Below are 13827 nucleotides of genomic sequence, written 5' to 3'. Positions count from 1 at the left end.
AAGTAATGAAAACTTAAATCTTTTATGATTGGCGTGGGCAGTGGGCTTGATCATGTCCCGCCGTGGAAGACAGTCTAATAAACTGTAAACCTCAATTGACCAAACTCTCAGTTTTGGGAAAGTGAACGTTATGAAGTATACATCTATGGTGGTTGCGGCACATTTAACATATTTACACAATCAATTTAACTACTACTCTCATATCTCCAAGAAGGAATTGACTGTCCTGAATCCATGATTTTCCGGAAGAGGTCCATTTCCAGGTCGAATAGAAATCATCACCTCCAATCCTGAAACATGCACATAACAAATTCATTTGCAGAAAAAAAGAACAGTTCTTACTTGGCCATATAACCGCACGGCTGACAAAAGCATGCATTTCTCAGATCTGTGTGTGTGTGTGGGGGTGGGTGGGTCTACCTTCTAGATATTCATGTCAAAAGCAACAGCGGAGCTAGGATCTTATCGTAAAGGGCACCGAGAATGAAAAGCATTTATGGTATAGGGTTCGTATAATTTTCTAGGGAAGTGGAAATTTGTAACATCTATGATACTAAAAAAAGGTAAAATCTTGGGGTGGTCATGGCCCTACCTAACTCGCCTCCCTCCATCACCGGTTAGAAGTAGTAAAAAAGTGTTCTCAACGTATTTAGATGTTTATTTATCTGATGTTTCCTCGATCAGAGATGCAAATTACAGTATTTCGTAATGTTATTATTCACATTTAAACAAAAGCATTTGCCGTTTAATTTTTTGGGATCTTTGCACATTGATTTGCCAACTGAAGAAAGGAGTTACTCAGAAGTAAAGACAAAAGCTAGTTTGCACTAGTTCTATATGAATTGGTTTTGGTTCCCCCCCCCCCTATGGGCTTCATTCGGAAGTCAGTCATTCAGATGCTATATAACATAGAGAAAAAAGAAAAAGACACAGTGCCGAAACTGTAAGATTTGGCTTCCTCACCTTTTGATTGATAGGAGCAATAGCTCGGAGAAGAAATCTAATAGTTCCAAAAGCATCAATCATATCTATTTGGTATATGAATTAAAGTACTAATACAAAAGCACAAACCTGCAGCCTTTGCAGCAGTAGCTTCTTGAGAAACATCAGTCAAAAATAAAATATTTGACGGTTTATCAACGCCAAGTGACTCAAAAATTTCAACGTAACTGGATGTCTCTCTTTTGTTACTGCAAAAGAAAGAGTTCTTCATGATGAAAATAGCTGACTCAGGAATTCAGACAAGCACCGCCATAACGAAATATCACGAAAAACATTACCCCACTTTGGTGTCGAAAAACCCACACAAGTATTTTCTCAGATCCCCATGGTTTGTATTTCCAAATATTAGCCTCTGCGCCAACCTACTGCCACTAGAATATATGTACACCTGTAGCAAAGTTTTTAAATAGCAATTACGATGCAAATAAACATGCCTTTCGTGCCTTCCATGCAACATATGAGAAACGCGCCCACGTTTTGATTGCTTAATTTGGTCCATAATTATCCAGAGGCAATTAAAACAGGGGGTGAAATATTCAACCCATCTCTGAGAGCAAGAACCCCAATTCTATTACGAAAAAGAGGGATCCTCTTTCAAAGCCCAAAACCAAGCCATAAACTAAACCCTAATTTCAGGTCTGATGCTAAGGGATCCATTTAGTATTTCTCTCCTGTGAAAAATCTCTACCGGTCAACACGAGATAAAGGCATAAAGATAGACAGGGAATAAGTGAACTTTCTTCGCGATGAAGGACTTCATGCTGCCACTAGCCACAAATCTTCTATGTGCTTGGATACAAAAAGGAATCCACCATGTTAGCCACAGAATCCAACACACAGAGGTCAAGGAGGAGTATAAGGGAAATATAAAGTGGCATCAGGTTTTTGATGATCTAAAAACAAAAAAACAAATGAATCTTTTAATCTTATATCTAAAATTGAGATTGTTGTAATGTGTTTTTGGTTTTAAGGGAAGGTTGTGTGTATTTTTAATAAAATGGGGGCATTGTGCAATTAAGTCATCTCTCAGTGGAGGGGGACTAAAAAGAGACAGCACTGGGAGTACACTTGAGAAGACAAATACAATGAGAAAATCATCACTAATTGTTTCAGGGTAAAGAATTCGTAATTCAAACCTTTTTACCCAAGGCATGCCACTTCTCAAGTGCTTTTGGTACATCATCGAAAACTATGGCTTCCAATTCCTTACTCTCAAAACCCGTTCGCCATATATGACCCTGCATGACCAGATTTCAATTATACGATATATAAATTCCCATCTGCTTTAATCAGGTTTACCTGCAACTCTTTCAAGGCAGTGATCTTCCTATCTGCCTTAATCATAGCTTCTACATTAGCAGCCAAAGAAGCGATGACTTCCTCTTTCCCAGCATCATCTGGGGGAACAGGCACAGCACCTGCAATCCCTTGTTCCAAGTCATTTTGAACCTGGGATCACAAGGAGGTCAATGGTTCGAGTTATTTTAATGAACAAGAACAAAATAAAAATCTTCAGTTCTTGATTAGTTGAAAGTTTGAAAATCGCTTGTTAGAAACCCAATTAGGGCAAGGCTTCCATACTAGATACTTCCCTGCTACCAGGACTACACTTTATGTATGTGTGCGGTTTTTGCTGGTTTCTTTTTTCAGAATTCTAGTAGAGTATTCAATTCAAATTTTATTTCAGAGCCGTTCAGTATACTGCCATCTTCGTTCAAACATATTTAACACTTAAGTGTCTTATAAATCTGAATTAGATGCCTATATATATATCTATGTATCTATGTATGTACGTACGTACGTACGTATGTAGATCCCTAGTCCTATAATTTTTACAAACTTTTACAAACAACATTTTATATCATGTCTTTGATGCCTTCCCAAGTCTTAAATGTCATGTTATCCTATACCAAGATAACCAAGACATCTAAGAATGTAAGATGCCAGTGTATCAAATGGCTCTATAGAAACAATAATCAGACAACTCTTATAAATACATACTTGAGAGCGAAGCAGCTTAATATCATCTTGCGTCTCAGGGTTATCATATGTAGCAGATAGATGCCTACCAACATTAGCACGTGCATATGGGAAGAGAACCTCTGTAACAAACGATATGGGAGTAGTAGTCCCCTCAATGTCAAGAACAATGCAGTGCTGCAGTTCAAATGGATGAAATAATGAAGAATCTAATTTGAGACAATGAGGAACAAAACTGCAGGATGTTTCTCTTTTCTTTTTTGTACTTACTGCAGGATTTTTCGAACACATTAGAAACTGCAACTTAGCGTTGCCGGTAGACAGAGGATATTGTTTCAGGAATGTGAAAAATTAACCCCTGACAACTTTAGAGGTCTAAGTTACAATCTGAAAGGTAAAATTATGTGAACTCACAGGAAATGGATCCATTTCACGCTCAGATCCCTGTGCCTTGGTTAACACATTTCGCCTCTGGCCCATCCCTAAACCGCTTCGTACTCTTTGCATTGGACCATCACTTGGAGAAGAAAAGTCTATTCCGAGCTGATAAAGTTTAATAGAAGCAACAAAGAGGCAATCACAACACTCGACCTTACGGAAAAATCATCATTTTATGGGAAAACGAGATGAATACACAACCCGCAATTGGCATAAGATGATCCCGCATAATACTTCAGAGTATTAAATGCCTTGAACTACATAAAGATGATTCAAATGGACATTTAGTAACTACTAATTCCCATGGACAAATCCAAAATTGAGTTTTATCATTGATCCATGAGTCCCACCAAACGCACAGGCCAGATTACAAACAAGCCCAGCTATCGTTTTGGGAGGCTTCAATCCACAGATCAGAAGAAAAACTACATCATGCATCATGAAGAAGAAAAAAATAAAGATGTAATTTTTTTAAAAGGACTTTTTATGTGCCATTTAATCATGTAGAGCTCCTGATTTGTTCATCACATGAATGCTGTACCATTAGATAATAGAAAACAATAAAATGATTAGGCCCATAACTCACGGGTGAATTGGAAAGGTGGCATGGCAGAAAGATACCAAGAAACTTTAATAAACAAGACTGGATTTATTTAATTGAAAGTTCATTCCTGACGGAAAAGGAGCAGAGACAAGAAGAGGAGGAGGGGATAACGTACATAACACAAAAGTTCTTCATTTCCTTAAAGTAAAGCAGGTAAAAGAACAGCACTCAAGTATAACAACATACACAGAAAGCTAGGCCAACTTACAGAAGGAAACATACAGCTTTTAGGGAACCAATAATTCATCATAATAATCATGCCCTTGATTGCTTTTATCATTTCCATGTGAGCCATCAGCATATTGTGTAGAAAAAAAGGATCTATCGAAATAGAAAGGGACAAAAGCAAAAGCTACAGAAAGAACCACAAGATCAAAGAGATACTTTAACCTCTCCTGCAAAATTTTTTACAGACCTTCTCAGAGCATATGGAGTAAAGTTATAAGAACATGTAAAACCCACCATCCTAAAATTGACCAAAAAGAATTAGGAAACATGATTAAGATTCAAGGGGTGGGGATTGGCAGGTGCCTTATCCCCTACCAACACCCTCCCCAAGGAAAACTATTTAGAAAAACAGAAAATCGTTTTTTGGAGAACTAGTAGTGTAAACATTCATATGACCGTCAAAGTAACCCCTGATCCCTAAACAGAAAAATTTAATTGTTCTAAAGTCACCTCTTTAATTAACTAATTAAGTCTGATGAACAGATCTTACATCCAGCATGTTTCAAATTACCTGTACTAAGTAATGAGATAATTATAATGTCTTATAAGTTATAACCCATCTCAAACTTCAGTCAAAAATCTAAACACTAAACGAAGTATCTACCATAATAATGTTAGCACATGGATAAATTTCTTAAAACCTCGCAATCTAAGTAATGATGAGCAGCTGTACTGCACATGCTATGTGGCAATGTGAAAATCAAAATAAGGAACATTGCCAATGCCAAACTCTACATTTTCAGATACTACAGCAAGTAATAGAATGTAAATTGATTTTACCTTCGTGAAGAGAGACCCATAATCAGAAGACTTTGGAGTTTTAGGCAGGTGAGGTTTCGGAGATGGAGCAGACAAACCACCTATCAAAATTTGAAGAAAAAGAAAAACAAAATGGCACAAGATAAAATGGATAAATTATCCTCCACCAAGCCATACCTGAATTCAAGCATAACAATTTAAAATCTGCTGCAACAACTAATATATAAAATGAAAAATAAAAAACAAAAGAGAGTAACAATACTCGCGACACAATTGATATCTGGTAGGAATAGGAATACCCAGAAAGATTCCAATACCAAAATGACGAGGAAAACCACCGGAGTCAAGATGGAAAATGCAAATACTGGAATCAAACGAACTGTTCTAATACTTATCCCATCAATCGCAAACAATGCCAACTGATGATATTGATACCTGAAGAGGACATGACCATAAGCTGCGGTGGTTTACGAGTGTAGTGATCGTGGACTTTAATGGTGGTGCTTCCAGATGTGCCTGAGGCCCGCCCAAGATTGTAGAAGTGGCGAGAGAATCCAGAAATCAGAACTCTGGTCTCTTTCGCTGCCATGCTTTCTAGGTGTGCCTGCGATGCTGTGCCTATCTTTATTCCGTTCACAGCCATTGCCGGTGCTGCTGCAGCAGCAGCCATGGATTCTTGTGAAGGAAAACGATGAAGCAAGAGATAGCAGGGAAGAAATGAGTGAGTGAGTGGAGCGAGCTAAACGCGTTGGCTATCGTCAGGACAACGGAAGGTGCATTTCTGCTTTGCAATATCTTTTTTTTTTTTTCTTTTACCGGAAGTTTTGACCGTTAATTTTTTTTTTGGCCATTTTTTTTATTACCGGTATTATATTTTTTTAAGAAAAATTACTTTTTTTATTCAATTAATTTTGATTCCATTAAAAATAAATCCCTAAATTTAAACTCATTACAATTTATCTTATAGTTTTTTTCGAATAATATTTATAATTTTAAATCCTTAAGCTTTATGAAATATACAGTTTTATTTTTTAAATGATTCTATAGAATCACTGATGAAAGAAGTCACTATTTAATGCCAGTGATAACCGCTTCTAATATCATGCATAGCAAAACAAAAAAACAAAAAAAAAACCTGTAGATCTTAAGCATGAGCCCACATTACTGGCCCAAAAACAAGAAAACAGAATGATGATATGGCCCATTGTGAGGAAGGTCAAAATTTAGTTAATAAAATTACCTGCAATACGAGGATAACTGTAGGTGAAAAAAATGGAATGGAAGGTTTAAATTTGTCTATATGGAATTACGAAGAACACGAGCAATGTTACTAGGTTAGCTAAATATGCTAGTGTTATGAAAATGAGAAAGTTAGAATAGAAAGTAGAAAGAAAATAGTAAGACAAGAATTGAAAGAAAAAACAACGAATATTTCTCATACACTTATACAGGAGTTATTATATACAAATGCCTCGTATATGGCCTCTATTTATAGGCATCCAACCATTAAGTCTAATCTAAGGTTACAAAGACATGAAGAAGAGAATAACAACAATAAACATGAAAAATTCCTCTAAAATCATTCATTGGAGGTTTATAAGTTTAAAACATTCAAAAATAAAAAATCTTATGAAGAATCATAAGAGCTGAGGTTATGAACATCCACATAGATATAATATATATATATATATATATATATTTGATAAGCTAGAAAACAAAGAAACAAATACAAAGACAAGTAATGTCAAGCGATGAGAAGATTCTCAAAACAGCATCTTCACTAAGAATTTGTTAACCCAAAGCTCCATCCGGGGCCACCTCCACAACACACTTCGTGGCAAGCTTGGTACCATCTTCCTGGGTCACTTGGCTCTTATTCGCCACCATATTAACTCCTTTGAGCTTAGACACCGTACTTTTCATGCAATTCACAACAGCATAGGCCCTAGCTTTTACCGTGGTCATATCAGTACCGGAATTCGAATGAATGAATTCATTTCTCACTCTCCAAAGAAGCCAACAAATGATTATGAAAGTATTTTTCCCTTCTCCCTCCCTGTGACCAGCTTTCTTCTTGAAGTTTAACTGAAGCCAATCTTGGAGTTCACTTGAGAAGATACTTTGATGAAACTCGGGCTTAACAATGGTTTCCCAAAATTTCTTTATACCAGGGCAATTACGGAGCACATGAATCTCGTCTTCTAGAACTTGTTTACATCTATCACATGTTCCAGTTTGATGCAGACCTTTCTTCTGTTTGCGTTCATTGGTAATGATGAGACGCTCACGTTGTAACAACCATGCAAAAGTTTTGCACCTTTGGGGTACATTCAACCTCCACATTCCATTCCAGTTCCTGTTACACTCTTCTCTTACAGGGTTAAGCGATATATAAGCAGACTTCGTAGAGAAACGTCCACTTTGATTCTATTTCCAGCGAACTACATGGTTTACCTTGATCATCGAGCGTTTCCTGCAGGCCTGTTTTAATGTGACCCTAATTATTTTTGATGCCTCTCCATGTATTAGACCCAGGCTTCTTGGAATTTATTTGTGGTAAAAGGTCATTCCCACACCCGTATTTATAACATCTAGTAATTTGAATAGATTTTGTTAACACCTTTGATGGTTTAAATCACTTAATTTATTTTATACTCTTATAATCTTATTTACAAGACATTTTTAACATACTTTATTAAAATTAATGAATACCTTGAATCTTATTAACTGTCTTAAAATTTGATTTTTAAAAATAATGATAATAAGGGATAATTACATAAAAAAATAATTGATAAATATTTTCACCAATCTCAAATATAACACTCAGTTATAACATCAAAAAAAACTATTGTAACAGAATTTTCAAGATATCCAACTTAACTTTCTTTCTTGTTTTTTTTTTTTTAAGAAATGAAAGTTTAACGAGGAAATTTTAGTAAACTTAATTATAGGGGATATTTGGACATTTCTAAAAATGCTTTTTAAAAGTAATTTTTTACAAATTGAGACACTCTTTTAAACACTTATTTCATATATCATAAAATTATTTTTAAAATTATAATTTGGTTTCATCCAAACACTTTTATTTTTAAAATGGATCATCTTTGCATTGCACGGGAGAGCTACGCGGCTTGGTGGCCACAACTCATGAGTCCACAACTCTCATTGCTTTTCTCGACATGTCGTTTTATTTGGGGGCCACGAGATGTGTCGTTTTGCTTTGCTTTTGCACTCATACAAAAGCGCTTTAGCCTTTATGATAACCTAGTTAGGTGCAGTAGGAAAAAAAATTAATATTATTTAAGTAAAGAGTTATTTTTATTTGAATTTAATAAGATTTTTCGTGGCAATGAATTTAATAAGAACTAAATTTAGACAGGTGATGAGATTGGGTAACAATGTAAAATAATTTTATGACACGTCTTTTTTAAAGGGAGCAAAATTCAAATTTAACACCTACATTGAAAATAACTAATGAGAATACTTGACTAGTTTAATTTAGAAGTAAAGGGTTTTAAAAAGATGAACTGAGTTGAAATACTTCTTCTTATCCATAATATAAAACCTTAGTTAGAAAAAAATTATGATCTAAAATATAACACAATATCAAGATAGTTAATTTAATTTTGTTCACTTTTATCCCCATTAAATGTAAGAGAAAGAATATAGATATGAGAAATAATAAAAATATAACATTAAAAATAACTTTAGTATTTTTTTCGGGTAAAATGAAAAAATTCGGTCATTTTAAGACAAATTTAATAACTAAATTTTTATTTTTTGATATGTAAGAAAATTTAATAAATTTTTATATTATATTATAAATGGATGTATTTTATTAAACTAATGAGGAAGCAAGAAACGCATAATATTGAAAAAATAATAATAAAAAAAAAGGGTTTGGGAGAAAATTTGCGCGGAAAACAAGGAGGCCCCAATTATTAAAATACACGCATGAGCATCGTGTTTGCGGAATCCGGCTTTTCGGAAAGTGCACTTTTATAAAGCTAATAGGCTGCTTGGGACCTAATCCTGGGATTATATATATATATATATATATATATATATATATTAATTTTTATCGATGAAGGGTGCTTGATTGTACTGATTTTCAATCGCACGCCAAAAAAAAAAGGCCAAAAACTAAATTATCTTTGAAATTTGAATAAATTTTTATTTTAACAGATGCAAGAAAAGTACATTTTACATTTAATTTATTTGTTATATTTAAAATAAATTTTTATTTTAGTATATGCAAAATTTAGCTAGAAAAATCTATATTTAAAAATTTTATTGATCAGAATAACCTAAATTTATTTTCATACACAAAAATTATTGATATTCTGAAAATTTTATATCTTTCCACATTTTATATCCTTCCACTCGGTGTAATTTTTAAATAGAAACTTTTGACAGATTTTTTCAATTTAATATAAATATAAATTATTTTAAAAAATGAATTAAAAATTAAAAATTGCATTTAAAATATTTAAATTCATCCCATCCAAGTTCGTTTAAATGATTTAAATTTTATCGCAACAATGAATTATACAAATAACATTCAAGCTTCTGATTTAAGGAATATAGGTAAGAAATGATTCTTTTTTAAAGTTTTGGTGAAAGGAACAGCGATAAATAATTTGTAGCAGCTTGCTTATCTTGAATTAATCAATCATCAAGTACACTACAAGGCAAAAATAAAGAATAAAATAAAATAAATCAATCAAGCACATCTTGCTTTACGTTAATATTAAATTCAGTTCACACGTAGAAATATCTGGATAAATTATATTTTTGACAAAGTTCATCTTAATCTTACTAGACTTTATTAAACCCTGTTGATTAATTATTAGGTCAAGATTATCAGGTTCACTAATCAATGTGTTATCCTGTTCTGGAAAATTCCCCACATGGCCTCTTTACATGAATGGCTCCATCACATCATATTATGAACCAATAATCACTCTATTATTCTTCTCTTTTTTGTAACAATCCTTCCACGTCATCCCCCTTTTGTGTGTGTGTGTGTGTGTGTGTCATTTCATGTTTTTACTTTTGCACGTTTTGGTTTTCAATCAGGACAGCCCACGTGGAGACAAATTTCTATGTTTGTTTTGTTTTTTTATTGAAACTTCTGGCTCATCCTTTTCATCACATATATATCATTTAAAAAAGGTCGCTAACTACCATGTTAATCAATACTACCTCCGGTCCTTAATATAAGACCATTTTTGACTTTTTGTTTGGTTCTAATTATAAGACCCCAATTCATTTTTTCTCTCGTATTTATACATATTTTTTCAAGATAGTTCTTCTAATAATGATAGTTCTAACCAATACACTTAATTAGCAAGGATATTTTAGGAATGACAACACTTATTTATTACAAATAACTAACTTAACTTACTTCCTTAATCTCCTCAAATAAGTCAACTGGGTTTTATAATTAGGACCGGAGGTAGTATGTCATATTTAACTGGAAAAAAGAATTTGTTCAGTATATTTTTAATTTGACTATAACTTGGTTTTACAATTTCAACCTCAGATAACTCAATTCTTAAACTTTAACTTAATAAACATATATCTATGATTTTGTTTTGTTTTTAAGTGTTGTAGTATTTGACGTATCTATAAAATATAAAATATAAAATACTGGATGAATTAATCCTTTAATTCACTCTAAAATAACAGGGGGAAAAAATGATGACCCAATTCCGAGGTTTAATATATTTCTACACAAAATACACCACTAGCACTTTAACAGTAAAGTGCCAACTGACAACAGAGAAAATAACGCCCTTTACTGAAAAAGGTCACAATATATATCCAACGCATGATAATAATCGCCCAGCACCAAAATAAAATAAACTAAAAATATGTGCGGGGCAGCTCTCAAATAATTAATTTTAGATTATAAATAGTAATAGTAATAATAATTTCTTCTACTGTCCACCCAAAATTTCACTCAGAGCACAACTCAGCACAATGGTCCCCGCATACACCAATAAGCTTGATGGAGCTACGTCCCATGCACCTGATCCATTCGGTGGCGGCGGCGATGTTTCATTCGATGACGATGGGTTTGCAGATCCTGGCGGGCTCGCCGAAGGTGTTGCCGGTGACCCCGGACCAGATGCGGGAGTGTTCGCCGGAGGTGCGGGAGGTGACGACCCTGGAGTCGATGGCGCGGGTGATGGTGGTGACGTCGGAGAATTTGCTGGAGTATTGGCGGGGGGCGGTGGGGGTGATGTACTTGCCGGAGCCGGAGCAGACCCCGGTGTTGGGTACGAAGGCACGTTGGCAGGTGCTGGGGAAACAGCCGGAGGGGTGATCGCCGGAGATGGCGATGACGGAGATATGTTCGGTGATGGATACGGTGAAACCGCTGGAGCTGGCGATGACGGAGATATCTTGGGTGATGGATATGGTGAAACCGCTGGAGTTGGAGGCGATGTGGGAGGGATCATCGGTGCTGGGTATGATGGATGTGGAGAAACTGCCGGAGGTTTAGAACCAGGGGGTGGCCAAACAGAGGAGGGAGGAGGAGGAGGTCTGATGGCCAAAACCACAACGATCAATTTCTGACCCTTCTCACAATAAGAATCCGTCCCACTAATAAAGTAAAAAGGTCCCGATTGATCAAACTTAAACACTGAATCACCATCTTCAAATTTCTTGATGGGGTTGGTCTTGTCGCATTTATAATAACCCTCCTTGTTCACCACCAGAACTGAATTCGACCCCTTCTTGTACTTAAAAACTACAATAAACACAAACCCAGATTTCTTGAATCAGTCGCGAGCAAGAAAACGAAAAAACTTTAAAGGCTTGACCTTTCCAATCACATATGAACCAGAGAAAAGATCAAAAAAAAAAAAAGGAAAAAAACCAGAGAGCTCACCCATAGTGTCATTGACCTGAAACCTGTTTCTTTCAGCCCAGTGATTGTAATCCTCAGAAGGGTTCACGACCCATCCATCTCGTCCACCAGGGTAGAACACATACGCCTGAGAACAATAAGAGAGAAGACTGAACAGGACGAAACAGAGACAGTACTGAGGTCTCTGAAACTCCATGAAAATGGAAGAGAAGAAGAAGAAGAATGGAAAACTGAAACAGGATTATATGAAAAAGTATATGTTTCTGTGTATTGAGATGACGTTTTTGGAAGAGAGGAGAGGGATTATGAAACTGAAGGTGGGGGAGAAGGATGATGGGGAATGGAATTTAAAGAGGGGTTTTTGGAATTTGGTTAAATTAAAATTTTTATGAGAGACGACCGTTGCTGATGGAGCATGATGCAGGAGGGGAACGTGCGTGTCAAATGAGGGAGTCTTAGGTGGGAAGAGCGTGAGCCGTTGATTATCTGGTAAATTAGAAAGGTGACACGTGGTGAGATCTTGGAGACATAACGTTGGTATTTTGGGCTCATTATGTTTGAATATATGTTTTAATGTGGGTGTTAACGAATATTTGCTCGAGTTGGTCAAAGTCAAGCGTGATGGGTTGGATGTGGATTGGTCGGTGGTAAGAAGGCCGGGTGGGTTTCCGTATGTTTTTTTAATTTTTGTTTATGATATATCTTTCTAGTATCCACTGGTGACTAGCCACGAGGTTAACGAATGAAGCGTAACGACCGTAGTCCTAATCAAACAGCTAGCCCGGTCCAAACTCAGCCCGACCCGTTAGACACTCCTAACAAACCTTGACATGTGGTACTTTTTCTCTGATACGGTGCCTAGTAAAAACGAGCTAGTTATTAGGATTAAATTTAATTTTAAATATTAAATTTAAATTTATTTTATCTTTCTTATTTATCTAAACTAACAAATGATTCCAGACGATATTTTTAAAAAAAATAATACATATTTTTTTATAAATAACTAATCTAATTATTTTTAATCTACCTTAATTAATTAAAAATATATTATATTAAGAATAAGAGATAGTATATAATAGTTGGTAAACAGGTTTATTTTACGTTTTATATGGATATTAATATTGATTAATTAATTTCAAAAGCATGGAACACCTGCTCAATTGTTCTAACCGACCTTATAAATGGGATTTATTACGTGAGAACTACATTTTGAACTTTCTCTTAGGTATAAAGAAAAATTATTGAACTTAAATTATTACTATGTTACTATTTAATATAAGAACTAGTTGACTAATTTGAGTAGATTAAAAAAAATTGTTAAATTAGTTATTTGTAATAAATATATATTGTCTTTCTTAAAATATATTTAATTATTATGTGTCTTAGTTAGAACTATTATTTAATAGAACATTTAACATATTTACTATTATAAAGAATGCTTTAAAAAAATAGATAAATATGATAGATAAAGTAAATTGGAGTCTTATATTTAATATTAAGTTAAATATCAAACTAACTCTTATACTACTTCCAATCCTAATTATAAGATTTCATTTATAGTCTATAAATAAGATCAAATTAAGTAGGACGGGAGGTAGTTTAAGGAGTGGAGATACTATAACAGGATATTAATATTTTATTAACTCATAACTTATCCTGATTCACTATCAAATTTCGGATGATCATGATATGTGATGCAGTCTTATGAGCTGACCTCGTTAGAACGGCAGTCTTCTAAGATGTTTAATAATTAATTACTCGATTAATTAGGAACAGCTAAACAATATGGACTTAAAATATTTTTTGGCCTTTGATATACATATAAAAAGGGTGATTAATTAATTAATCCAAGTTAGTTTCTAATTATACGAAGAATATTCTGCGTTTCGAGGGATGCTCCATTTCTAGGCTTACCCATTAGGCTCTTCCCTATTGG

At 34.5% G+C, this 13827-nt stretch overlaps 2 protein-coding genes across 5 annotated transcripts; both read right to left on the bottom strand.

Moving 5' to 3' along the window:
- LOC114750241 (probable bifunctional methylthioribulose-1-phosphate dehydratase/enolase-phosphatase E1 1) lies at window positions 1-5792 on the bottom strand. Of its 2 annotated transcripts, XM_028938810.1 has the most exons (10): window positions 5717-5792; window positions 5447-5689; window positions 5033-5112; window positions 3397-3525; window positions 3004-3159; window positions 2302-2451; window positions 2139-2240; window positions 1281-1390; window positions 1072-1190; window positions 1-290 (listed from the first exon to the last, which is right to left on the bottom strand). In XM_028938810.1, the coding sequence occupies exons 2-10, from the start codon at window positions 5679-5681 to the stop codon at window positions 199-201; spliced, it is 1173 nt and encodes a 390-aa protein (XP_028794643.1). In that variant the 5' UTR covers window positions 5682-5689; window positions 5717-5792; the 3' UTR covers window positions 1-198. The 2 variants fall into 2 exon arrangements, with proteins under 2 accessions (XP_028794643.1, XP_028794642.1); XM_028938809.1 differs by having other exon boundaries at window positions 5447-5744.
- A 4904-nt stretch (window positions 5793-10696) lies between these two features.
- LOC114750242 (early nodulin-like protein 2) lies at window positions 10697-12195 on the bottom strand. Of its 3 annotated transcripts, none has more exons than XM_028938813.1 (3): window positions 11913-12195; window positions 10939-11771; window positions 10697-10848 (listed from the first exon to the last, which is right to left on the bottom strand). In XM_028938813.1, exons 1-2 carry the CDS (start codon window positions 12085-12087, stop codon window positions 10954-10956), a joined length of 993 nt encoding a protein of 330 aa, XP_028794646.1. In that variant the 5' UTR covers window positions 12088-12195; the 3' UTR covers window positions 10697-10848; window positions 10939-10953. The 3 variants fall into 3 exon arrangements, with proteins under 3 accessions (XP_028794646.1, XP_028794647.1, XP_028794645.1); XM_028938814.1 differs by having other exon boundaries at window positions 10697-10855; window positions 10946-11771; XM_028938812.1 differs by having other exon boundaries at window positions 10697-11771.
- Window positions 12196-13827: the final 1632 nt, after the last annotated feature.

Source organism: Neltuma alba, unplaced genomic scaffold (assembly GCF_004799145.2).
Source record: "Neltuma alba isolate B1F8T4 unplaced genomic scaffold, ASM479914v2 tig00006376_pilon, whole genome shotgun sequence".
In the NCBI taxonomy this organism is placed as follows: domain Eukaryota; kingdom Viridiplantae; phylum Streptophyta; class Magnoliopsida; order Fabales; family Fabaceae; genus Neltuma; species Neltuma alba.
The sequence above is the reverse complement of the archived record's forward strand: the minus strand, read 5'-3'. Positions and strand labels throughout refer to the sequence as shown.

Coding starts and splice junctions, on each gene's coding strand:
- LOC114750241 (XM_028938810.1), bottom strand. CDS start 5,681: ATGGCTGCTGCTGCAGCAGCACCGGCAATGGCTGTGAACGGAATAAAG. Junction 5,113..5,446: donor TATGGTCATGTCCTCTTCAG/GTATCAATATCA, acceptor AAATTTTGATAG/GTGGTTTGTCTGCTCCATCT. Junction 3,526..5,032: donor ATGGGTCTCTCTTCACGAAG/GTAAAATCAATT, acceptor AAACTTTATCAG/CTCGGAATAGACTTTTCTTC.
- LOC114750242 (XM_028938812.1), bottom strand. CDS start 12,087: ATGGAGTTTCAGAGACCTCAGTACTGTCTCTGTTTCGTCCTGTTCAGT. Junction 11,772..11,912: donor TCAGGTCAATGACACTATGG/GTGAGCTCTCTG, acceptor TGTTTATTGTAG/TTTTTAAGTACAAGAAGGGG.